Here is a 27456-nt window from a genome sequence, read left to right on the forward strand (position 1 = left end):
CCCCATGCCAGGAATCCCCCACAAGGGCCATTTGTTTGGCGTCCTGGGAAAACCGTACAGCATCTGAGACCTCATGGAGGCAGCCAGCATGGATCTGAGAGAAGGTGACCAAACTGAGGCTGACCAGACTGGGTTACCAACACACAGTGAGGCCTGATGATTATACCTGCTATGTGCAGAGGGAATAACAGGCCCAGAGGGGAACACTGTCACACGCAGAGGTGTAAGAAAAATAAAAAATCAGACAGGTTCTGTCTAGGACTGAGTTGAGCATCTCACACACAGTAAGTATCCTATTGATTATTCTGAGTAGACCAGCACAAGCCTGCTGGTCCCATTTTGCTGGTAAATGAACTGAAGCCCAAAGGACACAAACAATCTGATTGTAACATAAATCCAATTCACAGGTAAGCCCACACTAGCTACCCATCAGGTCCACCTCTTGAGAACAATATTTTAGGGGAAAGTCCAATGCTCCTTTATACAGGGTTTAATATAATCCAAGATATACTATGTTTAGAAGCCATAATCGTGGTTACTTTTGGGTTATAAGGAGAGGTAACACTTAGGTAGGGCCTTACAGGTATGTAAGATACTGATCCAGGGGCCAGTGAGCCATCTCACTGGGTAAAGGTGATTGCCACCAAGTCTGAGGACCAGAATTTGATTCCCTAGAACCCATGTAGTAAAAGGAGAGGACTGACTCGCACAAGTTGTCCTCTAACTTGCACACACAGGTTTGGCACACACGTCACACACACGACTAAACAAGTAAATAAAATACTTTTTTACTTTTAAAACCTCTGTCATATTCAGCTCCACGGCCTTAGCATGAGGGTTATGGGAAGGTCACTTTGTGACGACAATTCACCAAGAAGGACACTTGGTAACTGACTTATTTGCTCTTTTTCCTCCCCTTCCTCCTCTTTACTTCCTCCTGTTTCTTCTCTATACTTCCTCCTGTTTCTTCTCTATCTCTTCTTCCTAGTTCTCCTCCATCTTCTGGGACAAGACCTCACCATACAGCTCAAGCTTGCCTCAAACTCTCGGTCATCCAGACTCATCCTCCCAAATACTGGGATTACAGGCATGTATCATCACACCAGAACCCGTTTATAGCTTGATGTTCTACCACCGATAGATAGATCTGAAAACCATGGGCCTCTGGCCAGCTTCCCACTTTATAATATTTTACTGAATTACAGCCAAGTCCCTTTGTTTTCACTTTTTTCTGTGGCTACTAATCTGACCCTTCATGGGAAATTATCGCTGAGTCCTGTGACACTCTGTTTACAGAACACAGAACTTGATAAATCTGTCTTTTGACTTATGTTCCCCTTAGCTAAACTTGCAAATGAGTTTGCAGAGTTTAAGGACACATCAAGTAGCATGAAAGAGGAAGAGCTTTGGGTTCATTAAATAATCTCTAAGTTAGAGATGGGAGAGATGACTCAGTCAATAAAGTACTTGCCATGCAAGCACAAAGACCCAAGTTTGATCCTCAGAACACACATAAAAATCCTAGGCATAGGGCCTAGGGAGGATGCCTTAGTCAGGAAACTGTCTGCCATACAAGCACAAGGACCTGAATTTGAATCCCCAAAACCTACATAATAGCCACAGACATGGCAGTACATGGACATCAGTGCTGCAGTAGCAGAGACAGGACACTATATCTCTTTGGCCAGCCAGCCTAGCTGAATGGTGAGCTCCTGGCTTAGTGAGAGACCCTGCCTCAAAAATTAACATAGAAAATAACTTAGGATGACTCCCAACACTAATCTCTGGCCTCTCATGCATTCTCTCCCTCTCTCTCTCTCTCTCTCTCTCTCTCTCTCTCTCTCTCTCTCTCTCTCACACACACACACACACACACACACACACACACACACACACACACACACACACGGGCATACACATGTGCCTGCATAAACACAAAAACAACACACAAAAGAATTGTAAGTTGGCTTATAAAAGCACATGAGCCACTGAGAAGATTAGGTGGGAAATCAGAGAGAGAATTAAGACCAAAGAGAATGACAGGTATTTCAGAAATCACCCACTGCGGCTCCATGCACAATTACTAAGATTGGGCTACAACCTGGATTCTGAGTCTTCTGGATGCTCTTGCAAAACTGCACCACAGGCAGCACAAACCAAATGTTCATGGTGTCAGGACACTATGCCAAGCTTCCACACTCGCTACAGCATGCCCAGAGATCCTAAACCCTGCGCACAACCCAAAGCTGGCTGCTCTTGATAAAAAGCACCTTTACCCCATTTTTGCTGCAAAAAGGCAATTCATTTTTTTTTTGCTCTGATGGACATAAAATCCCCTCAGGAGCCTGCCCCTTGCCAACTGCCATGTGGCACTGCCCACTCCCATCTGGGCGGCTGGCACAGACCCCGGCAAGCTGAGCAGGAGGCCCCAGGAGGGTCCTCAGATCACGGCTCCATCACAATGACCTACTTGGGATTAGAACAACATTTTAGAGTGTAACTATGTTTTATGGGTCATAAATATTGCACAGATGTTTCTTATTTACACAGACGTGGTAGGTTATTACTGCCACATTACCATGCTAATATGGTGACTCCTGCTTTGGAAACTGGAGGGCAGGAAGCAGGGAGATGTAATTAAATAACCATGCTACACATGGGGGGGGGGTTGATAAAACCAGACAAAACAGAAACACATACTGAGACTCTGAGTTTTACTCCATGAATGGCACTTGATATCAGGAGTTGAAACTTTTATAAGACATCATTTGTGGGCATGCAAGGGCAATGGACCAGATAATGATGACTGTGGCAACAGCTGGCATTGGATGCTTGCTCTGTGCTTCATCTATGTGTTGACTCTCATAATCCCACATCAGTTTTATGAAGTGGCTCTTGTCATTATATCCCTTTGACATATAAGAAAATCAAGGCACAAGCCAGAAATCTACAGGTGACAGAGCCAACATCTCTCACTCCCAATCACCTTTTCCCTTCCTAACCATGATACCATGAGCAGAAAACTTAGAGCAGCCATGGGTTTCTGCAGAAGCAAAATCTGTTTTGTGTTTTCCCAGCCCGGGTCACTGAAGTGTTCATCAAGCAATGTCCCTGGGGAGCATGACCTTGCCTCTCTGCAAGGGCAGATGTGCATGGGCAGTCTCCATGGTCCCTTACTCCAGAAGCAGCGAGGATAGAAGTCTTGGGATTCTAGTCTGGGGCTGCCATGTTTTACCTTCCTCCCCTCCCATCACTGGAGCTCAGTCTGTATGGTTCCCATCACACCAAAGGGCTTAGCTTTTTATGATGGCCACTGGATACCAGCTCAGTCCAGGCAGCAATACTTCCCATCCCTTAAGCACAGCCAAGGGTCAGGGCTGCCAGAAACATCCCTGACTAGAGGCAAGTGGACTACTCACCACCCCACCAATAGCAGACCCTTGCAGCAGCAACTTAAATCTTTCATCTCTGCACAGGGACAGCCAGGCACTTTCTAGACAGCAATCAAAAAGGGAATTTTATTTGTCTCTTTTGCTTTCCAGTGGGATAAACAAGCCAGTAAGAAAAGAAAGACATTGAGATAAGTGATGCTACTAACCAATGAACATCACGAGAAAATGGGAACAGCAAACAAAGAAGAAATAACTGGATAGAAATTACAAAGGATGAGGAAAAGGAGAGTCTGGAGAGATGGCTCTCAGAGATGGGTCTGCTGGTACCGCTCTTCCAGAGGACCTGAGTTTGGTTCCCAGCACCCAAGACCTCACAACCTCCTATAACTGGTTCCAGTGGATCTGACATCCTCTTCTGTTCTCTGTGGGTACCTGTACATGTTGCATACACTCACACAAGCATACAGACAGACCACACACACACACACACACACACACACACACACACACACATACAAATAAAAGCAATAATATATCTAAAATGAAGAACAGATAGAACACAGAGTAAAAGCCCTGAGGTAGTCACAGGTTGACCTGAAAAAGAAAGACTCCCACTGTGGTAAGAACAGGGGCTAGTGGCCCATCTTTATGAACAGCCAGGCTACAGTCACAGGCCATTTGGTTTTCACTGTAGATACTCAGTTCCACCGCCCTAACATGAAAGCAGCCACAGATGATGCAGAAGCAAATGGCAATGAGCTGTAATGTTCCAATTTTTACAGACATTGAAATTCAAAGTTCATATAATCTTCATAACCCCTGAGGACAGAAACACTGTTTTTCATTCTCATGTAATACAAAAACAGGCAACAGGTCATACTGGGCTCCCCAGGATGCAGTCTGCTATCCCTGGGTTAACCTCAATCAATCAAGTGAACGGCAGCAGTGGGGTGGGGGGACATTACCAGGAGCTCACTCTACCAGGCAGAAGGCAGTGGTTTGGGCTGAGAGCTTTGCATCAGAGTGCAGAGCAGGACAACTTGAAACAGGGAGGGGTCTGCTCTGATTTAAGCTTTCAAAAATTCCTTTGGCAGTTGTGTGGCAGCTCTGATGGTGTCATCAGCTTCCTTTAAAACGTGTCAATAGGGAGCAGAACAGTGTCCCCTTGATTAAGGAGTCTGGAGCAAGCCATCCTCCTTTCACACGCTCTATGGATCTGTTGATTTCTCTGCATTTGACTCACTGGAGGTTTTTATGTTTCCCCAGTGTTGATTCTCTGACCCTGATTTTAAAGATTTTGCACTTCCCTCTCTCACTAAACTTGGCCTTGGGAGAATGAAGTTGGGAGATACATTTCCAGCATTTCATGTGTGTCCTTTCATTTCATTTCCCTTCCCAATTGAAGCCATCTGACCAGTAACCAATTGCGGCTAAACAGTCAACACTTTCCGTTCGTCTGACAGCCTCCATCTTTGCCTCGAACAGATTACCACGAGTACCTGCATTTTCACATTTCCATTTTCCACTCATCGTTATCCTACAAGAGAAAGCTGAAAGAATTCCAATCACAGCTGTGCAGACGAAGGTGGGGGGAGAGAAAAACTGGCCTTGGCGTTGGCAGACATCGGCGTACAATGGCTTCAATTGGTTTTGTAAAGTCCAAATTCAATGCTATGGGGGAGATGTGAATGAATAGTGGAGAAAAGTACAGCTCTCACCAATTCTTCCCTGTGTGAGAGAACAGAGACTCAGCTCTTAGCTAACCCCTTTCTACTTTGTCTCCAGTCCCCTGGATTTCAACATCTGCTCTGGAGCCTCATTTGACCTTTGTTCCCATTTATGCTGCACCTTGATATCTTGATATTCAGCCTAGACTGTTGGTCCAGCCCCAGTTAAGCCCCTCCCCCAGCAGACAGGAAGTGCCACCATGTCAATCAACCTGGCAAAACCTTTACTCTCAATGACTGTTACAACTTTAAAACCCAACAGTTTTGAACCCTTGTGAGAGTGGAGCAGATTCAAGCTTCTTTCTGACTCTCGATTTCTTTTTTGTTCTAAGAAATACCTACTACTTTTGGGTTATAGTGATGCCAAGAGGATGCCACATATTTCAAAGCTTTCATCAGATATCTAAGTAACTTCAGCAAGTTTATCAGGATATTCCACTCCCCTCTTTCAGTTTTCTAGTTAAATTTCAACCTTTCTTGTACCTAAAGAAGCAAAACCTTTTGTAACAAGGGTCTAAAGTATGCTAAAGGAGGTTTTGAGATGTGAGTCTATGGAAGGAAGGCTCCAAGAAGACCTCCAATGAATACCCCAGAGCATTTATAATATGTCTAATACCCTTCCCTTCAGTGTGGGAAGGCTAAGAGCTAGTTTCTAACAAGTAGACATGGTAAAGGTGATGGGGTATCTTTTCTGTTACTTTGGGGTGGGAGTATAAAGCCAGATACTATGCTGGGAAGATCCTTGCAGCAAGAAACTGAAGATGGCTTCTAGCTAACAGCCCCAAGGATTCAAGGCTCTCAATCCAAAAACCTACAAAAGAAATTAATATGGCCATCAACTCCCAGAACACAAAACCAGTTCCTTCCCCAGTACCTCAGATGAGCTCATAGCCCAGTCTGACACCTTAAAGGAAGCCTTGAAGGAAACCCAAAAGCAAAGGACCCAGGTAAGTTATTCTCAGATCACTGACTCACAGAATTGGGAGATGATAAATGTATATTAAGTGGCTAATTTGGTGGACTTTGCTATGCAGGGACAGTTAAACAGAGTCAAAACCGTCATTTTTGGTTTTCTCAATTCAATTTGGATTTCTCAACTCATCCAATCTAGAAATTATGATGTCAACTTTCTACACACCTCTTACTGCACCGCCATAAGAGTGCACACCTTTAGAAGGCTGAGGATGAAGCTCAGCTGATAAGGTCCTTATCTAGCACTCATAAAACCTTCAATCCCTAGCACCACATAAACCAGTTGTGGCAGCTCAAATCTATAATCTCAGCACTCAGGAATACAGGCAAATGCTCCAGGAGTTCAAGGTCATTCTCAGGTATACAGAAAGTTCAAGGTAAGTCTGGGCTACATGAGACCTTACAAAAGAAAGAAAGACATACTATTTGCTGTGCATGATGGGGTTGTTGCACATATCAACTTACAGCATCTATGATTGCAAGCACAAGACCTGTACAAGATCAAGCCAGCTGAAATCCCAGCATAGGCAGGGTAGGAGCTCATGATATCCCTCCCCTAGCTGAGAAGCTCCTGGAAACCAAGGACTTCTGGGAGAGGAGGGAAATACAGCTGCTGGAAGGCTACTCACGCTCCAGCAGATGGTCCTACACCCATACCACCTCTACCATACAGGCAGCACTGGGTGGATTCACTGGGTGAGAGAGAGAGAAAGAGAGAGAGAGAGAGACAGAGACAGAGACAGAGACAGAGACAGAGAGAGAAACAGACAGACCATGAAGCTTGGAGGGAAAGGTAGTTTGGGAGATGAGAGAAATTAGAGGAGAGGAAATGGGGAGTGTATTTGATCAAAACACATTATGTATATGTATAAAATTCTCAATAAAAAAAGAAATTTTTTGCACATTTGAAATATATTGGACACTAATCTCTACATTAAACCAATGTGTATCCCTTTCTTGCTAAAAGCATCAGCTGCTAAGTCTTTCCCTTTGATGCAAATAACAAAGAGAAATGTCAAACTGTTTCACAGACCTCTCTAAGTTAAGAGGCAGAGGTCATGACAGAACCTGACCTGGTTTGCACCACAACCAGGGTACAGTTAAGTAGTTCCACACCCCAAGGCTTCCCCAGACCATTTGAATCACAGTGACATCAAGAGACAGGAAGTGTCTCTAGCAGTTACTACTTCATTGTTTGCTATCCAAACATCAGAAATTGCTTATATGTATCTCCCATGGAAAATAAACATTATTTTGAACTGAAACCCTAGGCTGTAAACTTGCTCCCCTGCTGGGGATGCTGTGAATGTGTTGCTCTGATTGATTGATAAATAAAATGCTGATTGGCCAGTAGCCAGGCAGGAAGTATAGTATAGGCAGGATAAGCAGAGAAGAGAATTCTGGGAACAGGAAGACTGAGTCAAGAGACGCTGCCAGCCACCGCCACCATGAGAAGTAAGATATAAAGTACCGGTAAGCCACGAGCCATGTGGCAAGGTATAGATGTATAGGTTAATTTAAGATATAAGAACTAGATAGCAAGAAGCCCGCCATGGCCACACAGTTTATAAGTAATGTAAGTCTCTGTGTGTTTACTTGGGTCTGAGTGGCTATGGGCCCCGGCAGGACTGGAGAAATCTCCAGCTACACTCCCCTTATGAATAGTTCAAGGAAATTTTTCAAAAAGTCAGAGGAAGAAGAGAAGAAGCTCTGTTGTCCAAGGAAACAGATACAGCCAAGCCCAGTGGGCATGTGCCCAGTCCCTTGACTGTGTGCTGGACACCACCCAGATTCCCTGCTCTCTCCCTCCAACTTACACTCCTTTGTGCATCTTCTCCTATTGCTACTCGCTCATCTGCTATACCTCCATTCAAGCTACTTCTATGACAGCTTGACTCTACAACAGAACCATCCAGAAAGCTACAGTTTAATCCTTTAAGTCACTTACTCCTCTAAACACTTGGATCTAAGGTCTTGAGTCTGAAGACATCATTCGAACACAAGACAATCTGTGTAAGGAAAGCCATTAAAAACAATCCACATACTTCCCCACCCTCTTTCATGACATAAGGGGGCCTCAGTGTTCACCCCAGGTTCAGGATCTAAACAGCAGATTCAGAATCTTCCCAACGTTCCACTCCCAGAGGGCCTTGGGTTGATTCTGTCACTGAAGACTCAACAGCCATTGAGAAGAGCAAGGATCTGCCAGGAGGATGTGCCTGAAAGTGGAGCATTATAAAAGAGAATCATGGGAACTTGACAGAATAATTTAGTCACTTCTTATAAGTCAAAGTTAGAAAAAATGAGTCACTGTATGACAAGCTCACACCTGTTTTCTTCCCCTGACACTATGGTCATGACTGCCAGGATCTCAGCAAAGCAATAGGTGGGGTCTTAGAGGAACACAGCCATCCCTGCCCGCAGACCCAGAAGCTCTGGCTACTGAGTTTATTGGAACTTCACTACTGTGTCTCTTTTTGTTTTCCTAACTCTTCTCTAACAATCGGGCTGTCACTCCTTTTATTTAACTCCCTGGCAAGCCTCTTTCTCAGGAACAGCAGGTCACCCTTCCTTTTAAACCCTCTGAGCTCAGTGTATCAGATACAAACTTATTAAAAGTTCTTATAAAACTTTAGCCACTGGAGGAGAGTCTGGGGCAGAAAAGACAAGAGGTCTCTACGTGTGCTCAACATCACTTTGGCCACTTTCTCAGCTCTGTGTGGTGCAAGAGAAGGCAAGCCTCCTAAACAGTAGGACTCTGGAGAAAATAAGAAAGGATTTTGAAGGGATATCTGGTTACCACTTGCCATTCCCAAATAAGACCATGCCTGGTACCTACCAATTCAGGTGCATATCTGTACGTCAATACACAGCAGTGAGACACAGCCATATCTGACAGGCAGAGGAAATTCACACTTAGCATGATCATAATTTCTACACTGTCTAGCCACTATTTTACATCTTTACATTATGCTCACAATCATCCAATGAGAGAAGCACAATTATCCTCATTTTCTGATGAAGAAACTAGGTACTCAGAAAAAGGACAAATTATTTTCCCTGAGGACACACAGAAAGAAAGAAGGATGATAAGAATTCCCATCCAGATGGAAATTAAAATGTCTCCAGAGATTGTGAGGTCTAACAAATTTTCCTAGCAAAGAGCAAACTCAGATCTATGCATGACATTGAGATTTATCATATAATTTGTGTATTAATTAGATATTATAACCAACCCCATGAAACTATTTTATATGCTTACAAAACTCCTGCCAGCTGGTAGAATCACTGGCAGACACACAGTCAACCAAGGCTCAAGAAGGTACAGTAACTTGCCGGAGAACACAGACTGAGTTCTGTTCTCTTGGACTCCGTTGTCTATTTCCTTTCCAAACATGTTGGGTGACCTCAGATAAAATGTATTTGAGGTCAAATCACTCTTTTACAATGCACTTGTTCTTTACAATCCAGAAGGCTCTTTTGAATCTTGCACAATGTTGAAATGAAAAGGACACTGCCCTGCAAGTGGCTACAAGCTAGACTGAAGCCCAGGTTCTGCCAGTGAACAGTCATCTGGGAGTAGTCCTCATAACCTCAAGAATATTAGGTACACTGCTTTGGAGTGGTGCAGCTTCAAAGGGATTCCATGAAGATTAAGTGGGGCACTGGGTGACACAGACATTGTGCCATGGTTTCTGGTATGCATTGGGGCACTTCAGGTATTCTTTCTATAAATCATCAACTATTATTTTCTTTCAGAAAGTGGAAACATTGCTGGGGATGTTTGATTGGTAGCTGTAAGATAAATCAACTGTTACTATAAAAGACAGAACACATGATCTTCAACTCGAGTCTGAAATCATGACTTATTCACTCACAGTAAGCTCACACTATGTGTAGGAATTGTGGACGGCACAGGAAATCAACAGTGAACAGGACAAAAGCCCAACATCTTGGCGCATGAATTCTAGTAGAAATCATTATTTAAAAAAACACCAAGATAATTAAGCCAATTGTTTCCAAAGTGCTATAACTGAAGACAGCAAAGCTCTCTGGACCAGTTGACCTGGGAGTACGACACACCTACGTAACAAGAAGTACCTGAATGGCCACAGGTCCCCCAAGGTGGGCCATGTATCTTTGCTTTCTAGGCCAGCAGCTTTCAGTTTTCCATATCCATCAAAGTCACCTGGTGGGGGAGGCATTTTAACACAAGTTGCTGTGCTCCAGTCTACGGGTTTTAATTCAGTAATTCTGAGATGAATCTCAAAAATTTGAATGTCTGGAAAGTCCCCCACAGGAAGCTGATGCTGCTAACTAGAGACTACACATTGAGAAAGACTTCCACTGAAGAACGCCACCACACCAAGAAAAACACAGTGAGGCACGAGGGGAGCAGGGCAAAGAACATAGTCTTCTCCTCTTGCCAGACAAGCTCCGTCCAGCACTCCCCATCTGAAGAGCTCACAAAACTAGAGGGCCAAGGAGCCAGTCGCTTGTGCAGCCTTCTAAATCTCAGGGCAGTAGAAAAAAGGACTCCACTAGGCCAACTCCTACCCGGGCCATTACAGATTAAAGCTGCTGATGGGGCCCCAGGGCTCCAGGCACCCAGTGCCTCAGCATCCCTTGCAGGATCTCATAATCTCAACCCTACTCCCATGAATCATCCCTTTGATAGTCTCTTCAGACACTGATATTAAAATTTGTTTTCCTTTAGTATCAAATTTTTCAGAAATGAGCAGAAAGCTATTCTAAATCCAGGCCAAATGTCTGATAATCTTTTTCACTCATAGAAATATGACTTGCATATTTAATTTTCAGATATTACATAGCATGTGCAGGGTGGTCACTCTAAACATAGTTTGGGGTCATGAAATAGGCCTTAGAGTAACTGGCTCACCCTATATACCCAAAAATTTTCTAATTTTTTTTTTACAGACAATTAAGGTACCATGTCTTGGGAAATACCTCTATCCTAGATAAATGGTGTAATGGTTTGAACAAGCATGTCTCCCATAGGCTCATATATTTGAATGCTCTGTCCTCAGTTAGTGAGACTGTTTGGCAAGGAGGGGGGGGTGTGGCCTTGTTGAAGGAGATGTGTCACTGAGGGTGGGCTTTAAGGTTTTAAAAGCCCATGCCATTTCTGGCTAGCTCTCTCTACCTTCAACTTGTGGATAACGTATAAGCTCTCAGCTACTACTACAGCTTCATGACTGCTTGCCTGCTGGCATGCTCTCTTCCATAATGACCATGGACTCACCATCAAAACCACAAGCCCCAAATTAAATGCTTTACTTTATAAGTTGCCTTGGTCATGGTGTTTTGTTACAGGAATTGAAAAGTAACTAAGACAAATGAAAACAATTGGTCAACCTAGTAATGTTCTTCTTGCGCTTTCTTGCAGTAACTAACAGGGCTCTGCTGAGTCCCCAGAATCCATAATACAACCAAGAAGGGACAGGATTTACTGAGCACTTTCCACGAGCCTGGCCCTCTGCTGAGCACTCTGCCTGTACCGCCTCAATGATTTGTCACCCCACCGCTGACAGGTCATCACCATTAGCCTCATTTCATAGATGACCAGAGGGAGGTGTTTAGAGGACTCAAAGTGTTCAAGGTCATACTGTATGATTGAGATAATCAGTAACTGGAGCCCAAAGTCAGAACACTGAGCTGGGCCTGCCTCTTACACACCTGTGCATTTCTTCTTAAGAGAACAGATGGGTCATCTGCATCTGACCCGATTCCACAAGGAAGACTCATCCCAGAACCAAAAGGCCTATTAGGGATCATGCTTTACCCCTGTGGTCACAGAGCAGAAACCAAGAGGGGCTCTGCCTGTCCTTTATTGCTGGTTGTACAATGCCAGAGTCAACAAGGTACGTAAGAGATCGGGCATCTTTAGAAAGTCAAAGATAAAATTCTGCAGGACCTCTCATCTCAGAATTAGAGACTTTTACAGAAAAAACTGCAACATTCAACACTAATACATTTGTGAACTCAAAGGCAACTCCATCTGATTGTATGAGCACCAATTTCACCCTTCTTAAGTTGTAAGAGTAATCTCATGTCCAAGAAAAACACATTTTTCTAGACTGTTGGATCTGCTGGAGCCACAGATAACCAAAGACCATAGCCTGGGGCTCGAGGGCACAGCTACCCCCAGCTATAGGGCCCCTCAGGTAGAACTGACATCTGACTCAGGATATGTGTGGGATCTGTCTATGAAATTCTTTACTATTAAGACTAGAAGAGTTTAGAGTCACTTGCGGGAAATAGGGCTTCATGCACAAATAACCTCCTCTCCCCGACACTTCTTACTGCCATAGAAATCTTCTAACACTCAGTAGTACAGTAGGTTAGGAACCTAGACACTGGCATGAACTGCTTCACAGCCAAATCCTTGAATCTTCACGAAATCAAATTTATTATATAATATATGGGAAGACCATGTCTTCCTGGTGGGATTATAAGATGTAAATAGCATCCTAAAATTCTCCCCAAAAATATTCCCATGGAAATTTCTAAAGGCAAGCTTTCCATGCAGGAATTTAAAGCAGACCTAACTTCCCCCTTAAGGATGAAGTTAGCACAGCATGAGCATAAAGTGAAGGAGAAAGAGAATGTAAATTGGTAACTACAATCAGATATTCCAGGCTTGAGGCACTCGGGCTCAAGTCCTGACTCAACCACTTGCTAGTGTGTGACCTCGGGCTTAGTACTAATGACTTTGCTCTTCAATTTGGATCATAAATGTGCCCACATCCTAAGACTGTTAAGGAGATGGGGTGAGTGACAATTAGTACAGCCCTTGACAACTGCCTGGCTCATTTGAAGTACCTGAAGTATGTGAGAGTGTCGGCGCTCCTATTTGGCAGTCATTTCCCTCCCGCATTTATTCCCGGGATGTTCGCTCTGAATCCTTCATGCTCTGAGACACACCCCGTGCACCTGTGTTTTTCATAACTTTTGAGTCAGGTCCCTATTATTATCCCTCTATCATCCATCATTTCACCAAACGGTTTGACATCTGTATTTTCTACTTTCCATTCCAATAGAAGCCAACTGCTCTTCTCTTCTGTATACTTTAAGTGGTTAGAAATCTTCATTCCAAGAGACTCCGAACCCCTACTGTCACATTCTAATCTAGGCTGGTCTGATGGAGCTGCAGCTAGAAATGAGCAACCCTGGAAACATTCTGTTTCATGCTCTAGTCCTAGAGATTTCATAACTCATTCTCTTTGAGGGAAAAAAAGAATGGTATCAAATAACAAAACAGTTCAATAGAAAAAAAATAGTTTTTTAAATATACTTAACTTCTATCAAAGACCTTAAGTGAATTGATTTTCAAGAAAAAGTTTCTTCTCTAAATCCTAAGGTCAGAGCTATACAATGATAGCACTTAAATACATGGAATTTGAGGGGCTGGAGTGATGGCTGAGCAGTCCAGAGCACTGCTGCTACTCCTCCAGAGGACCCATGGTGGGTCCCAGCACCCACAGGGAGGCTCACCCATTTATAGCTCTAGTTTCAGGGGACTCAGTCTCCTCTTCTGGTCTTCATGGCACAGCACGAAAGTGGTACACAGACATACACACCAGCAAAAACATTCACACACACAGAGAAAATGAAATTTTTAAAAATTTTAGCATGGAAGTTAAGCCAGACATAGTAGCTCACATTTTTAATTTCAGCACCTGCGAGGCAGAGGCAGGAGGATCACAAGTTCAAGACCAACATAATGAGTTCTAGGTTAGTCTAAGCTACAAAATGAAATCCCTTCTCCAAAACAAGTCATAAAAAAATAAAAGGGAGCTGGAGTGAAGGTTCAGTTAGTAAAGTGCTTGCTACCCAAACATGAAGACTGGAGTTCGGATCCTCAGCACCTACCTACCTTAAAAGAATAAATCCAGGTGCAATGGTGTGCATCTATAATCCCAACATTGAGGGGATTGGAGTAGAGATGTCAGATCCCTGGAGCTTCCTGATCAGCTGGTCTAGTCAAATCTCTAAAGTCCGGGTTCAAGGAGACTCTGTCTCAATAAATAAGGTGAAAAACAATTTGGGAAGAAATTCAACATTGACCTCTAGCCTACACACACACACACACACACACACACACACACACACACACACACACACACACACCTCTACCTCTACGAGAGAGAGAGAGAGAGAGAGAGAGAGAGAGAGAGAGAGAGAGAACAAAACAGGAACAAACATAGAAGTCACCAGGTCATTAACAGATGCAAAAGCTTCCCATCTCTACAGCATCCTCCAACACCAAGGAGACTGAATCAAAAAGCCTTATTAGGACCCATATGATGCCAGAGTCAAAGGCTGCCCCATCTGCTCTGTCTAAACAGTTATGACATCTGTTCCATGGAGGTCCTGAGAGAGAAGTGGGTACAGAGAGGGGACAGCTGCTACACTTCACAAGGCCCTCCACCAACCCCCATGAATGCCTACTCAACTATCTCTATGTATCTACAGTGGTCTCTACCTCTCTCCTGAGCTGATGCAGCCATCCTGGAAGCCCCTGGGAAATCCTCATTACAACCTTAAAATGAGACTTTCTACATAGGAAACAAAATCCAAATTGATTTTTGAAAAGATGATTGGAGAAAACAGTAGATGCACTCTAACTCCTTATCGGCTGCATATTACTAACAGATGTTAGACTCCACAGGTATCATTGAAGATTCATTTTTATTCCTGCTTAAGTGTATATGACTGGGTGTTAGTATACGCATGTGCATGCAGTGCCCTTGCCAGCCAGAAGAGGGCATCAGATCCCCGGGGAACTGGAGTGACAGGAAGTTGTGAGCTGCCTGGTGTGGGGTTTGGGAACCCAAAGTGGGTTCCCTACAAGAGCAGCAAACACGCCTATCCACTGAGCCATCTCTCCAGCCAGCCACCCCCAGTACTGCCTCTTAAGAGACTAAGTTCAATCTTGAACTATTATGAAGAAAACTGCAATTAACACCTATCTTCTTCCCTATCAAAAATTATCATCTTGTTTTTAACAAAACTATTTTGAATATGTTTCCCTTTTCAGAAAGAAACAGAATAGTACAGATAAAGCCAAAATGTCTTAGCCAGTCTCCTACTTTCATTTCTCCCCTGTCTCTTCTAAGGGGTAAAGCCATCCATCTGCTTCTAACGCTTCAATTATTTTAACACGTGTCAATGATTACTACTTATCTGATTGCTTCACCCATAAGATCAGCTCTGTTTTCTGCCCACGGGAGAGGATGTGGCCTTGTAGATGCTGAGTTTGGTCCATAAACCAGAAGGGTCTGTTGTCTATAATATTCCTTAAGTAAATGCTCAGATTATTGCCATAAAATCACCCAAGATGCCACTGTAAAAAGGCAATGGCATCCAGGCGGTGGTGGAGTACACCTTTAATCCCAGCACTGGGGAGGCAGAGGCAGGCGGATCTCTCTGTGAGTTCAAGGCCAGCCTGGGCTACAGAGCTAGTTCCAGGACAGCCAGGGCTACACAGGGAAACCCTGTCTGGAAAAACAAAAAGCAAACAAACAAAAGGCGAAAAGGCAATGGTGTAGCTAAACACTGGCTGCCGCTATAACATAAGCAGGACTTACCCAGTGTTGACATCATGCATAGCTGTGCATGCCAGAAAAGGCCAGACCAAGATAGACTTCACCTGTCTCAGCTTCAGTGGGTACCTTACTTTTAGGAAATTATGCTTTGGGACTTAATAAAGAACGGGTAGAAATTTGGTAACACGTACACAGACTTGATCACACAGCTCTACAACCATGCCACTGGCATCTGAAATAGGATGACAACGCCAAAGAGCACACCCTAATAGCCAGATGTCCGTCAAGAGTCACCATGTCAAAGCAGGAGTCAATGAGTCAAACATGTTTAAAACATGAGAGATGTCATAGGAGAGAATGGGTCTAGTGAAATTAATCCGCTGTCCTCTACCTAACCACTGGGACTAGCATGATAAAAATAAAAAATAAAAGTCTGAGCCTAAGGCAATGAGCCCAAGGCAAAGTTCCTAGTGAGATAAAGCAAGGAGTAGGAGGAAGGCTCTCTAAAAAAGCTAAAGCCCTACAAAGAGATGTCTGAGGTTGGAGCCCAAAACCCATGGGTCATAAAGGATGCTCCTGGATAAACACCTGGAAAGGTAACCTTGGAAGGAGGGGGTAACTAGGACCCTACAGCCCCAGAAGGAGCAGATGGTTAGCATCTCTTCCAGGATAAATGATAGCTGTTAAGGTTTTCCAGGTGAGAGGAAATAGAAAGAGAATTGAGACATGCATCAGCAATAGCATGGAGACTATACACCGGGGCATTTAAATATAAGGTAAATGTTTTTATACAGGGAAAGGTAAAGAAAATAAAGACAAGGAACTGGAATTCATCTACTTCACTTTAAAAATGACGCAGGTTATAGTTTCCTACTAATAAACATTTTAAAATACATGTACAGTTTTGTTTTGTGTTTTGTTTTTTGGTTTTTGGTTTTTTTGTGGTTTGTTGTTGTTGTTTTGTTTTGTTTTTTAGGTAGTGGTGACCTTGAAACTCTGGAGTTTGTTCAAATTAGTCGCATTCTACCACCAAAAATAGTGTCGAGAAGGTCAAGCCCAGAAATGCTACTTTGCTATTTGGAATAGACACCTTCTGAGTAGAAATTGTGAAAGTCACATTGGCAAGTCTATCAAAAACCTATGTATAGGATTTGTGTTTGAAGCAAAGGGTAGTTCTGTGCATAGCCACAGTTAATGGTTTTTGCACAGTTAAGCTGTGCATCTCAAGGGTTAAAAGTGCTACATCCCCTCACTTCCAGTAGGTTCCATAGTTCCCGAGTAAACCTAATTAAAGTGGCCTCGAGATAACGCGGTGAACGCACCAGAGAGCTGACCCCTGCTTAGTTCCACACAGTTTTGTTTAGGGAACGATAACCATCCTGAAGCATAGCCAGCCAAGATGTAGGGAGACAACTGGCAGCGTGCCTGGCTTCTCAAGGACTAGAAGCTTTGGGAAAATAACTGCTCACCTCTCCCACCCCCACCCACTTCTGATGTGAGCCAGTTCAGTCTCGGCTTGATGTCTTCCCCACACACCCATTCACACAACTCCTGTCACAAAAGGTAACACTAAAGAGATGGTAGACAGACGTCAAACAGAAGGAAGGTGGACTGAATAAATTAACGACAGCTAAGACAACTGGAGCTCAACAAAATGGGGAGAGATTAGACATGGAAATGGCTGTGAACTCAACACTGGCATGGCAGAGCAGGGCAGCACCCTTGACCCAGGCGAGGCATGTACAGTGGTACAGGCTTCATGTAGCCACCTACAACATCCCGGACCTGGACACCATAGAACGGAAGGGGTGTCTCTACCTCATACAGCCAGATTTAGTAGGGCTGAAGAAAACAGGGGAGCAATGAGAAATTGCTCTAAAACTCCAGCTTCACAAAGGGAAGGCTAGCCAAACAACTCCTGAGACACATAAAGGGTTAACTCAAGGTAGCTGAGAACACTCCTTTTCTGTAGTCATTTCTTGGTCTCCAGCTTGAAGATAGCAAATGACACCTGCCAGCCTACATGACTATGTGAGCCAGTTCCTATGATAAATCTCCAAATATAACCTGTGTACATGTATATATAGGATATATTATAGAATGATATAGACTAATAACATAATTATAATATGTTATGTGAAATAGTAGTTACTGATATTAATACAATTGTACTATAGTATAACAATGGAATAATTAATTTTAGATTACTTAATATAAATATGGTTATATAGTTGCTAGTATAGTATAATTATAACATAATGAACATGTTATAAATAGGATAACTGTATATATGTGCATAGAGAGACAGAGTCTGCCATATATCTTCTAGTACATTCTATTGGTTCTGTCTTTGGAGGACCCTGACTAATACACTCCTTTGTTTAGTTTCCTCTCCTTGAGTGTAGGCTGGAACTAGCTTCTTGCCTCTTTCAAAGGAATGTAGTAAAAGTAATGGGATGTCACTTTCAAAATTAGGTTACAAGAGACTGTAACTTCTACCTTGCCAAGGCTCTCTCCTGCCCTAGTCACTCAATCAATCTGCCTAAGCTAGTTGCTGAGCTGCGATCTGCCCCATGCTGAGAATGGCCCACGTGTGAAGGAATGGAGCTCAGACTCTAGCACATGAGGAACTGAGGTTGCCAGGCAGCCGAGGAATCCCACAGCAGCTTTGTGGGAAACCTAGGAAGCAGAGCCCCCTCCACTGAAGCACAATCGTGGAAGCCCTCCATGACACATTGACTGAATCCAGCAAGAGGCTCAGACCAGAGGACTCAGCTGTGCATACCAGATTCTCGCTGCAAGGAAATGGTGATACAACAACCCCAGGCTGGTGCGTATGTAGCAGTAAATAACTCAGTTCCCTTTTAGGGTGAGACTTAGAGTTTTCCTTTTATCCTGAAAGTTTTGGCACCCAGTGAACACTGGCAGGGGTCCCCAGCACCAGACTCATGCATGCATGGAGGGGCCAGTTCCTAGATGCCTAAGGAAAAAGAAAGAAAGAAACTGTGACATCAATTTCTAGGCTGTACTAATTTAAGCACAGAGTGTGACAATGTGACAAACATTTTAATTAGATTAATAAGTTCTCACATTCAAACCAACTTTATAAAATCCAAAAGATAAATGATTGTGGGGATATGCTGTTTAGATGTCTTTCTCTTCAATCCCTGACTTTACCAGATGTCTGTCTTATCCTATTCTAGGCTAGTGTTCAAACAAACAGCAAAATGTGTATCCCATGTTTTGATGTACTCAGGACTCTTTAACGTCCAGATGTATGTTTGAGTCCAAACACCTAGAAGGGAAGCTGAGACCCAGCCTACTATCACAGAAAAATAAGGACTCTCAAAGATTACTGCAGATCGTGAGGAAGGAAAAGATTCACAGTCTAAACTGTGGTCATATGAGCAGAAAAAGTCATCATTATGGCCAGTTGAGGAAGTCAAGGCCATCCAACATCAGACAATTTTTTAAAAAAAAAAATTCTGCTTGCTGATATGAGTTTGTTTATGAATTCATTTGTGAATTCATTCATCTTTGCTCAATAATGAAGAGACAAATGAATGATCCTCATGAGATGAATACACCACCACCTGCCATGCAAGAGGGATGACTCACAAAACCACATTCTGTTCTGATGTCCATTTTCAGTTCCAATGGGACCAAATAGGAGTGAAGCAGAATCTGGAGTGTTCTGGGAAACAGGCTTGGAGGATGCTATGAAGCAGGAGCTGGGGATGAGCTCTGTATCCCATCTGAGGTGAGTTCAGGATGGCAAAAAGGTCCAGACTGGTAAACACTGATTTAAGATCAGCATGTGAGTCAGGCATGGTGGTACATGGGGAAGCAGAAGAGGAAGGTCTCCAGCTTGGATTAAAAAGCAAGAGCCTATTTCTAAAACCAGAGGCTGGGGATGTAGTTCAGTGATAGAACACTTGTCTAGCATGTGCAAGGCCCTGTGGTTTGATCCCTAGAACACAAACACAAACACACACCACCACCACCACCACCACCACCACCACCACCACCACCACCACCACCACCATTCTTCCAGAGAGTTGATGGAAGTCCCTAAAAAAGATAAGCAGAAAATCAATACGGAGCTTGGTTTCTCAAATCTATAGCCATTTATCTTGGCTGGAAACCCAGGGGCCAAAAAGTGCTACATCTGCCCTTATCTGGTGAGCATACACACTTCTGCTAAACTGCTATACCCTTGGCTCAGTAAGAAAGGAAGCACCTGAATGATTATCTTCCCCTTGCCCACTCAAATGCTGCCACCAAACCATGACACCTACAAAGCGCCAGCATCTACACTGTCTGCTGGCATTGCCAAGCAGTATTCAAAGAGGCCGCTTCAACCTTCTCTGCTCAACAATGCATAGAGCCACCTAATTGCTCAGGTTCTTTGCCAAAACTTGATAGCTTTAAACATTTTAACCGTTGCCAAAATGATGCGTAGGGAGGCAACTAGTTCAGAGATTCAATTCACAGATTAAAGAGACTAAAAGGGACAGGCCCTGCAAATACCCCTGCAGCAAAGTAGTTTGGAAATGGATGAGAGATAGGTCACACCAAGACCATCATCCCCTTGGGCACCCAGTGGCATTCCTGCTTTTCAGATGTGGAAGCAGAGAAATGACTCATCAAGGTCACACCACATGCTTCAATTTGAAAAGTTTAACAATTTTATTCCACAACATTCCATCCACTGTAAGTATATCATCCTAGCATCTTCTGCCAAGTCCTAGAGTTGAACAACCATGACCACCTCCCAGTGGTCATGTATTTCCATCCTTCCAAAAAGTTCTCTCACATCCACTTACTGGAAACCCTTCCCCATGCCCAGTTGGGCAACCAGTGTTCTCTATCTCCATGGGTTTGCCGTATCTGAGTTTCTCATACAATATGAAAGATATCTAGACACTTTAATCTGGCATATGATTTCTGATGTATGTCCTAGCATCTATCTGAAATTCACTCCTTTTATTTGTAGCAATGTCTGATTAGATGGATTCACCAGTTGATGAGCACGTGGGTTATTTTCCATTTAGGGTGACTATGAATAATACTTCTGTGAATATTCATGCTCGCATCTTTCTCTGGACATAATTTCATCTTTGTCAGGTCGAATCCTAAAAGTAAGGGAGCGTCATCCTATGGCAGGTGCAGGTTTAATGTGTTAAAGAAATTGCCAAATTAATCACCAAAATGCTTTTTCTGCTTTTTATTCCCACCAGCACCCAAAAAAAATTTAAGATGAATAGTCAAAAAACCACAAAGGTCTCTATGCACATTCCCTCATATGCAGTGGGTGGTGTGGGAAACATCCAGATCACCTTGCAGACCCATGAACATTTATTAGTGACTCACTAAATATGGATCGAATGGGGCTCCTGAGCAGCCCTCCTTGTGTACACAGGGAAGGTCAAGTGAAATCACACTGAAATCTGGGGGCCAAACAGGCTGTAATGGTCACTATTGATTATTCACATTTTCCACTTCCATGTCTCTGCCTTCTCTATTCCAATACATTTGCGATTCACTTTCAACAGGTCCACTGGGGGCGGAGGGTGTCTATGTCCAGAATCCTACTTGACCTTTGATATTCTCTTTATGACCTGCAACTCTTGGATATAAGCAATAAATAAATCCCGTTCTCCTGTTTTACCCTCTCTCTCTCTCTCTCTCTCTCTCTCTCTCTCTCTCTCTCTCTCTCTCTCTCTCTCTCCCCCCCCCAGGGAAATAAAATCACTCAGCAAGACCACGTCAGTTTTGTGACCCCACCCAGTCTACCCTGACTCACCTGACTCAACACTATGGATCGGAGTTTACCACTGTCTCTTTCAACTACATCTGATTGCTATTAATCCTTTTAAAACCCATGCCTTCCTTCCTCTCCAGCTCCATTTGAATCCATTTTCTAAGATGCCTTAACTACTTTCTCATATCCACACAGTACTGGCTTCCAAACCTGATTCTGTTATGAGTTTGCCAGTCCCATAACACCTGTTGGACACGGCTTGTCTTCCTAGCTTTTTTAATTTGTTCCTTGGAATGCCATAGCGTACTATATGTTTTCTTAGTCTTTGCTTATTTATCAACTTCAAAAACTGTCTTTTCGCCACTGCTTCGGAGCACCAGGCACTTTATTTCTAGGGTTGATAAGAGATAGGAACAGAGGAAGGGACAGAGCCTGACCACAAAGGAGAACTGTATGTGGAAAGGTGGTCAGGAGGGAACAGTCACAGAGCCACATACTTTAGCATAATAATCAGTTGTACTTTTAAATGGATGCCAATTAAAGGTCAAAATGTGTTTGAAACTAAACATCCCTTTCACAAACCCTGGAAAAACCAAACTGACCAGTGTCATCTGCTGGGAATTTTCATTTGAAATCCCTTTCTAAAAACAGTAACAGGGACTCGAGAAACCCACCCCACTCCTTAAAATGAATAAAGGAAGGAAAACTAAAAAGCATCATGAAAATGGAGCCACCTCCTTGTCAGTGCTTCCTTTGGCTTGGCATGAGCACCCCAGGCCCAGCTTCGGAACACAGCAGAAGCACACCCCAACACCAGGAGAGCAGAGGACTTAGCTCCCATTCTGGACGGAGTACCCACTCTTCTCTCATGCATCTCCACCTTTAGTCCTCACAAAATCCAGGGAGGCAGCTCTAATTACCGTCACTTTGGAGATAAGAAGCTGGAGGTTTGAGAAGATAAACAGCCTGTCCAATCTGGCACAGCTAGTACAAAAGGCAGGAGAGGGATTCAAACCAAGAAAGTCAGGCTCCAACACTCAGATTGTTTTCTCCCGGCCACACTGCCTCCCAAACCCAATTCCCCCTTCCCCATCCTGGCTGCTTCGAGACTCGACCATCTCTTCATCATCATCGATAAATATTTATCAAGGACCACTGCCTACATAGCAATGCTCTTGTTTCCACAGCAACACGCAGCCAGAGAGTCATGGGAGTATCCCGTGCTTGAAAGAACGATGCTGTAATGTCCTCTGATCATGGCTCTGAAAGGTGACAGGTACACCTACTCCAGGAGACACCATCTCAGCTGGCAGCAGGAAGCCGTGCAAACTGTGCTTAGAACAAACAAGAAGGAACTGGAATAGATGAGAAGGATACAGGTTGCAACCCAAGAAGGCGGTCTGCATTTATTTCATGTTTGTTATTGTTGCTGGAACAGAATCAAAGCCAGGTTTTCACATTAATTGTTCTTTTATTAGGAAACAAATCAAGCAATCCAGAACAGAAAGTAAAATTCAACTGTACTGAAAACGGTCCCCAGAGGTAGCTGGCAGCAATTATCGAGTTAAATGATTACATCGCTTACAACTGCCACCCTGACTCAGTCCCCTTTAAGATTTGGGTTTAACTCGCAAGGCTGAAACCCATTAATAGACTCATTAACCCCTTATCTGTTTTCTTAATCGTCTACTTCCCTCATCCCAAATCATGTTTTGCTGTCTATTATTAATAAAATATTTTTTCTTTTTCTATAATTCCTCACAAAAAAAAAAGTATGGTGGTTCATGAAACACATTAGAGTGAGAAAGAAGGAAATTGCCTCTGATGACAGCTTTCAACTCTGACTTTTGGACACTGTGACCAACAGTGACGGCAAAACCCATCATCCCTCTGTGTCCCAGATGTAAGCTTACAAATGGAAATTGCTTTCGAGACCGGGGATCTTCAGATCAAAGGAATATGGAGAACACACTACTGAGTTTTAAAATGCATTATTTACTCAGACTCGCCGAAAGTTTAAAATAAGATACTTCAAAAGAAACCAAAGTTATAATCATAGTAAATCTGGATTCCGACAATACCACAATGAGGAATAAAATAAATAGATAAGTCCGTTTTAACAAGTCAGCAGTTGCAAAATCAACGCATCGACAATTACAGATGTTCATAAGGAAAATCCCGGAAGAATCAAGTCTAAACGATCTAGTTAGCATTAAAGTAGAGAGAGGATGAGATATGTATAGAAAAAAAGATCCCCATTTCTATAAGTGAGCAGGGCTTAGAGCGCACCAAGTCACCAACACAAGCTAATCCCACTCCTTTAAGGAGCCCGGGAACAGCGCAGCCGCTTGCTAAATATATGCTATTGTAGCTTTGCAAAAGCTATGGGCCCAGGTAGAACCAAAGGAAACATATGGCGCCTTCACAGTCGATTTCTTCTCAAACTGTATTCCACGATTGCTTTTCTTCCCCGTGTGTTCCGAACAGCAAACAAAGAAAAGGTGCTTCCTCCTCACACTTCCCTAAATGTTTTAACAAAAGGCTGCTGAATAAACACATTACTCATTTAAAAATTGAACCGAAGTTCTATCCCTGAGATGAAAGCAGCTCGATTTGCATTTAACAGCTGTGGGCGAGCGCCACCTTGCGGGAGCATGGAGAACGAGCGTGCGTTCAGCCCTGAACAGCTTTCTGGAGCGGGTTCTGGGTTTACAGCTGCTACCCAAAAAAGGTCTGAGACTTGCGGTGGAATGTTTTCGAACTGGTTCCTGCTGCGGGAACGTGAGTACTCAACGTGCGGCCAGCCAACCAAGGCTTGGAGAAGAGTTAAATTAGAATCATAAATCATACCCAGGTTCTCAGGACTGCCCCAAGCATCCTTCTGCTACCTCCCTAACACAACACAACTAAGGCAGACCCCAAAGGGAAGGAAACAGGAGCTGGGCAGCATCTTCAGAATGATGCCGCGGCTGCCTCTCTTCTCCCGCTGTTGTCCCAGTCTTTCAGCTTTACACACCGCAAAAAGAGTGATTTCCTCGCCCAACTTCCCGGGCATGGAAACAATCTGTCCTTTCCCAACATCTTGTGTCCAGTTTCCATTTTAACATCAAGCCAGGGAGAAAATCTAAGACATTTCCAACGGAATGTGACTCCAAAGGGTCTTAATCTCAAACGCAGCCTGTTTAAAGACCTTCACTTCCGGCAGGTTCCTTGCCCTTCCTTTCTCTTTCTTCCCCCCTTGATTTCTCATGTGAGCACAGCTGTTGCTTAGCAATCCAAAAGGAGCCCTTTCCTAAGTCCGGCGGACTTGCCTCAACCTGCCCCTGACCCTACAACATTAGCTCAATGTGGTCACTCCGAAACCAAAGGTGCTAAGAAACTTCGAGGTGGTTTTGAACTTGGAGGCATTCCTACATCGCCTCCGCACCTCTCCCTCCCTCTTTGGGGGACTCTGGGGTGGAAGCCCTACCAGTGGGGCTTTAATGATTAGATAGATCCCCCAGTACGGGTCTCCGCAGCTCAACTCACCACCACCAGGAAGACACGGGACACACTGGGAACTAGCTCCCTGCCTATGGGCAAACCAAAACACAGTGTCCCGAAGTTTTCAGAAACCCACTAGCTCATTGATCAAAGCCACGCCACTCAAAGGACCTTAGTAGGGTACCCATTACTCTGGATAGCTCCACGAGGTGAAGTGGGAGCTTTGCTGTGCGGGTCACTCACAGAAACACTCCCACGGGAACCTCCAGCGGCTAAAGACCCGCTAAGGGGAGCAGCGTGTTTAGAACAAGACTGGATGATCTTCAGTGTCTCCAAAGAGAAAGGAAAAGCCACCGCCCTGGCAGCCTGGGCCTGCTAGGGACCTGTGCTCCCCCACTCCAAGAGCGCGCGCAGCCCGAGAAGCTACCGGGGTGACAGTGCTCCCCGCCGGGAGAGAAGCGGCGCCTCATCCCGCCGCCCCAAAACACTCGAGTGACAGGTTCCGACAAGTGGGAGGCAGCAAGTGGAAATATTCTCAACAACCGCGGAAAGTTACTCCCGCCCCGGGGGTAGGGGGAGAGGCAGGAAAGTAAGGCGATGAGGGGACCAGAGAGGACCTAGCGCAGGACTGGGCACGCCTGGACGCAGCAGCTGCGTCCGGAGGCTGGGACGGGACTCCGGCCATTCGGCCCCCGCATCTCCTGGCCATTGTACCCAACTTTCTCCTCCGAGGCTGCAGGGAAGGGCGCGGGGCCGGGGAGCCCGGCGGTCGCACTCACCTGCGGTGCTCTGCGCTCGGGCGCCGGGCAGCGGCTGTCCCTGCAGCCCCAGGAGCAGGAGCCGGAGCAGGCAGAGGGCAAGCGCGCCGAGGCTCCCCATCCGGGCGGCGGGCTGCTCAGCCCCTTCCCGCGGGCGCGGGAGCCGGGACTCGGGCGGGCGCGGGGCGGCCCCGCATCGCCGGCGCGGCTGCAGGCAGTGCGCGCCGCTGGGCTCCCGGGGCTGGCTGAGCTCGGTCTGCGGGAGCCGGCGCCGCTGCGCTCCGAGCCCAGGCGCGGCGCGAACTGAGGCGCGAGGCTGGGCGGGGCGGGACGCGGGGGCCGGGGGGCGGTGTCCCCCGAGTCCTAACGCCGCCGCCGTCGCCGCCGCCCGCCCGGGCGCTCCGCCTCGGCCGCGCACACACACCCTCGCGCGCACGCCCGCGCCTGGCACACGCCCGCGGCTGCCACTCGCGGGCTCCCCCACGCACCCTCTCCCGGGCTGGCCGGCTCGGGGCCGCTCGCGCGCAGTCACGCGCGTACACACATCGCTCTTGCACCCACTGGATCCGCGGGGTACTCGCCGCTTCTCCCCACGCCACGCCACCCAGCCGAGCATCGTCTACAGGCTACCCTGCGGGGGCGCAGGTACAAGACGATGGGGGGGAGGAGAGAAACCTGGAACAGCCTTTGAAGTAGGGGTGGGGGAACAGGTGACTAGGGGGCAGTGAGGGGAAGAGGGGGAGGGAGCGGCCCGATCAACTCTGGATGCTGCGGGGCTGTGAATTGAGGGAAGGGGGTGCTTCTTCGCAAAGCTGGGGACAGCTGTTGAAGGGTCTCTGGCACACCCTAAGATTCTCTCATATTCATATTCTCTCCTTTTTCCCTCTCTCTTTCCTCTTCCCCATCACCTAGTCAGCGGCGGTCCAGCACACCCCACCTTAATCACAGCATCTCTCTTTCTCTTATCCCTAACCCCACCCCACACACACAGGTGTGGGGACTCTCGCCCCCTTCTCTAGCTGCCTCCCCTATTCGCCCTACCATGTAGTTTTTCTCCTTTTCGTCCTTGTCTGAACAAAGACCTGGTTAGGGCTGAAAACCTAAAACCATAGATCATAGGGCAGTGCCTGTCACACACAGCCCACAGGCCTGGGCTCAGGGATCCCATGGAAGACACTGCCACCAGGGGAGGGATATGAGTCTTGTATCTAAAAGCCAGGGATAAGGACACCTAGAGATGCTGAAGGGATTCTCATTTTGTAAGGACTTGCCACCTAGCGAAAGCCCTCCTTCCCCTCCACTCCCTTGTTAGCATCCCAAAGGACAAGGAAGAGGGAGCAGGGAGATCAACCTCAACTCAGAGCTCCTGATGCCCCGCTTTTAGGGTCCCTGGCTACATTGAACTTTCCAGGAGCTCTGGGTTGGAGTTGCTTTGGCAGAGAATGTGCGCAGAGCCTCACTGGTACCCAGGTCTGCCTAGGTGGACAGTTTTATTGAACATGGGCACATTTATGTCTCCCAGCCCACACTTGTAATTCCAGGCAAATGCTTCCACCTGGCTCTGAACTACCTCCTACCACCTCCACAGACATCACTTCCCTCAAGATAAACACGAGGACTAGCCTGTCCAGTGCCTCCCACACTTGCCTGGTCAAAGCACCCTGCCAGAGATGAGGGCCCTCCTCCTTCACCCCTAATCTGGCTTCTCAGCCCTCACTCCAGGGAAAGGGGTGTGTGGTCTGTGTGGGGAGCCTGGGAGTTAGATCTTTTGCAAGCTGCTTTGGAGGTCCA

At 45.4% G+C, this 27456-nt stretch overlaps 1 protein-coding gene across 11 annotated transcripts in view; it reads right to left on the minus strand.

Moving 5' to 3' along the window:
- Window positions 1-26063, minus strand: part of Ptprt (protein tyrosine phosphatase receptor type T) — a 1105165-nt gene extending 1079102 nt beyond the window's left edge. For all 11 annotated transcript variants that reach the window (XM_028868606.2, XM_028868602.2, XM_028868605.2 and 8 more), the window contains exon 1: window positions 25687-26063. In XM_028868606.2, coding sequence (XP_028724439.1) covers window positions 25687-25786 — 100 coding nt within the window. In that variant the 5' untranslated portion in view covers window positions 25787-26063. The remainder of the gene's footprint in view (window positions 1-25686) is intronic.
- Between the last annotated feature and the right edge of the window lie 1393 nt (window positions 26064-27456).

This window comes from Peromyscus leucopus, chromosome 4 (assembly GCF_004664715.2).
Source record: "Peromyscus leucopus breed LL Stock chromosome 4, UCI_PerLeu_2.1, whole genome shotgun sequence".
Classification (NCBI taxonomy): domain Eukaryota; kingdom Metazoa; phylum Chordata; class Mammalia; order Rodentia; family Cricetidae; genus Peromyscus; species Peromyscus leucopus.